Source organism: Tiliqua scincoides, chromosome 5 (assembly GCF_035046505.1).
Source record: "Tiliqua scincoides isolate rTilSci1 chromosome 5, rTilSci1.hap2, whole genome shotgun sequence".
Lineage (NCBI taxonomy): Eukaryota > Metazoa > Chordata > Lepidosauria > Squamata > Scincidae > Tiliqua > Tiliqua scincoides.
Genome location: NC_089825.1, coordinates 105073118 through 105076889, shown reverse-complemented (window position 1 = coordinate 105076889; position 3772 = coordinate 105073118). Strand labels below are relative to the sequence as shown.

General features: G+C 42.6%; 1 protein-coding gene across 1 annotated transcript; it reads left to right on the top strand.

Annotated features, from left to right (window-relative positions):
• Positions 1-2363: 2363 nt before the first annotated feature.
• On the top strand, positions 2364-3317 carry LOC136652889 (olfactory receptor 14A16-like). Its single transcript, XM_066629815.1, has one exon. The coding sequence runs from the start codon at positions 2364-2366 to the stop codon at positions 3315-3317; it is 954 nt and encodes a 317-aa protein (XP_066485912.1).
• The last annotated feature ends 455 nt before the right edge of the window (positions 3318-3772 follow it).

Here is a 3772-nt window from a genome sequence, read left to right as displayed (position 1 = left end):
TAAACTTGCATCCCTAACACCTAATCATTTTCCCTGCCACCTGTAGAACATGTATTCCTCTAGCAGTAGGGAGAGAATGCTGGTGGAATGTCACTTTTGCCAGCAAGTACATCAAGGCCATCAATGGTGGCCATGTTTGTTGACTAGTGGAGAAGATTATATCTGCTGATGCAAGGTGAGTGGAGGTAGGTGTTGAGAGAAATGGGTTGGAAGGGAGAGGAACAGGAGCGTTTCAGGGTGGGGAAGAGGCAGAGCAGGGGGCAGATTCAGTGGCACTCCTATGTGGTCAGGTTCTGTCTTTCCCTTTGTACTACCCTTATGCTCCTTGGTCCTGCACCACAAAAATAAGCTGTCTTAGAACCAAGGAGACCCACAGGGAAAGTGGAGGCTTTCTCCAGGGCAAAGGAAAAAGGAAGCGACCTTTCCAACTTCCTCCCCCCACTCTAGGACTTTGCAGCTCAAACTCCATTGGCTATGTCTGCCTTGGTGGGGGAAGAGTTAGGTGGGATTGAGCTGTGCTTATAGTACCCAAAAGACTGGCCAGCTAGATTATTCCTGTTCTGGATGCATATACTGCTGAGCTATCTTGGACTCTTGAGAGCAAATCCCTGGGAAGACAGAAGAGTCACTAATTAGGCCTCTGGCAATTTCTTATTGTCATGGAACAAAGAGAGGAAGGATATTTGTACAGTTTCACTGGGGCACTGGTCAGGCAAGCATCTCAGGTCATTGAAAGAGGACATGTCAGAAACTGAAATTCAGGAACCCATTAAGAAATCATAGTAAGGTATTCATGTATGAACATCTTTAACTATCATCATAGTAGCTTCTCAGTTGATTTCTCAATTAAAAAAAATAGAATGTATATGTTCCTTAACCTTTGTCTTCATTTTCTCTTCCTACTGATGTCTGTCTTTTAAAGTCCCTTATTTGAGAGGCTTTTGTCACCACATATTGTGGAAATGAATTAGATGTAGTACTTATGTATCCTGAAAGGAAGTAATTTCTTTTGTCTGTCTCAAAGCACCTGCCAAGACATTTCATTTTTTGAGAAATTCATTTTCGAATATAATGGCTACTAGTAGTAGTCGTAGTAGTAGTAGTAGTGGTGGTGGTGGTGGTAGTGGTAGTGGTAGTAAACAATTCCCCACAGATGTGAATCTATGAGTGCCACTTGAGGATCTGGCGGAATAAGGCAACTTTCTTTCCTGTGCGTTTACAGTTCCTTTTCCTTGTTTGTTATTGTGGAAACACTGAAGATGGTTATTCTGACGAAAATGAAAAGAGCATCCCAAGAAAGCAGAAATACACATGGGTACACGGCCTAGGTGAGGGGGGTAAAGGGGGTAATTTGTACCCAGGCCCAGGGTCAGAAAGGGGGCCCAGGAACCATAGGAGGGGACCCAGAAATTTCTTAGGATCTTATATTTTCCAATCTCATCCAGATTTACTGACCATGTGGGAAGCTGGGGGCATTACTGTGGGCACATGGTAGCGACTACTGCCAGGAGGCCGTACACAGCAGGACCAGGAATGCATATATTCCTTAACAATGTCACATCTGGGAGGAAACTGACCTGCTACGGTAGCCTTTGGGCTTGTGGATCTATGAGTACTAACCATGATGAAGTGTATAGGAACTCAGCGTTACAGCTGATGGACTGCAGCTACTGCAGATGTCGGTTTTGGTGTACACAGGACACTTTCCATTCTAGTGTGAGCCTAGTGTGTACAATGATGCTAATCTCCTGCAATAATTTTCTATATTTGAAAATTTTTAGAGAGACTTAGGAGTGTCTTTGCCGGTTTTCCGTATTACTGTATCCAGCTGCCAACACCAGGCTGGCAGGTAAACCTGAACTCTGCGCTGTGCAGGCTGGTAGATCTGGGCTCCAAAGACTATTGTGGCTGTTGCCACTTTCCCCCTGTCTATTTTGCACCGTTTCTGTTCACTACCCATTGCCACCCTGTTTCACCCCCTCCCTCTTTGGGAAGGGGCCCAAAAGAAACTTTGTACCCCCGATAAAATTCCAGTCAGAGGCCCTGCATGGGTAGATTTATTGAGATGAATGCAAATGGGTAGGTTCATCAAAAAAATGATTCTGTCCACATCTGTATTTTAGTTGTATTTTAAGGCACTTGTTTTGATTTTAGAACATACGCTGTGGAGCAAGTTATGGTATTTCTGTTTGTTACCTCATGTGCAACAGATTTTAAAACTAACAGTATTGATCGCATTAGTGACTCTTCCGCTCCACATTAAAAACATTGCACCTTCAGTCATTACAACACTGTGCTAACTTTTAGTATATACCTTTATCCCTCTTTCCACAGATGCCATTCGTCTTCACAAGAAGCCGATGATGACAAACCATTCCATAGTTACAGCGTTTCTGCTCCTGGAATTCTCAGCTCTTTGGGAACTACAGATTCTCCATGTCTTTCTCTTCCTTGGACTATACTTGGCAATTGTAACAGGAAACCTTCTCATCATCTCTGCAATAGCCTTTGACCACCACCTGCACACCCCCATGTACTTCTTCCTGATGAACCTGGCCATACTTGACATTGGTTCCGTTTCAGTCATTGTGCCCAAATCCATGGCCAATTCTCTCTTCAATACAAGACTCATTTCTTTTTCTGGGTGTGTTGCACAAGTTTTCTTTTACATGTTCTTTGCAGTCTCTGATTTTTTTCTACTCACGGTCATGGCCTATGATCGCTATGTGGCCATCTGCAATCCATTAAGATATGAGATGGTGATGACTAGGCAAGCTTGTCTGGAAATGGTGACTTGTGTGTGGCTCAGTAGCCTTCTCTTGGGAGTGTTACATTCTGGTGGAACCTTTGCAGCTCCTTTCTGCTCCAATGTTGTCAATCAGTTCTTCTGTGAAATCCCACAATTACTGAAGCTCACCTGCTCTGACTTATACCTTATTGAAATTGGTGTGCTTGCATTTGCAGCTGTTCTTATGTTCAAGTGTTGTATTTTTATTATTGTAAGTTATGTGCACATCTTCTCTGTAGTCTTCAGAATGCCCTCTGTGCAAGGAAGGAAGAAAGCTTTCTCAACCTGCCTTCCCCACCTCATTGTCTTCTCCACATTAGTGCTTACTTCAAGCTTTGCCTATCTCAAGCCCCCTAGAAATGGTCCATCTCATCTGGATTTGGCACTTACCATCATCTATTCCATGGTCCCACCCTTGTTGAACCCTGTGATCTACAGCATGAGAAACAAAGAGATTAAAGTTGCTTTGTCAAAACTATTGGGTGTGAGCAATTCATTTAGGAATATGTCCTTTAATGTTCTTCTTTAACTGTAGATTCTAAGCATACCTAATTACAAACTACAAAGTAATGTGATAGTGTGAATAGTTATGTTCAAATTCTTCATACTTTTTGTGACAAAAATAACCCTATCATTTCTCTAATATATCAGCTGTTTTGCTTCAATGACATTCAATGGGCCAGTTAGATTATGTGTTTGTGTATGTTTTCTTTCTGAAGAGTGCCATTCAGCTCTGGGATCCATGGCAACAATCTGTGGCAGGTCGCACTTTTCAAATGAGTGGCCAAGGACCTGATTTCCTTGTATCAATGTGGCCAGTGGCAGTCTCCTACTCTCCTGTACTGACTCTTCTTCAAGTTTAATTAACTATGACTTTCATAAACTGCAGTATCTGATGTACCAATGAGCTATGGAAAAAACATCAAGCCAACAGTTCCCTATCCTATCAGTTTACAAGAAATATCAAAGTAGGGAGCGAGAAGA

Coding starts and splice junctions, on each gene's coding strand:
- LOC136652889 (XM_066629815.1), top strand. CDS start 2,364: ATGACAAACCATTCCATAGTTACAGCGTTTCTGCTCCTGGAATTCTCA.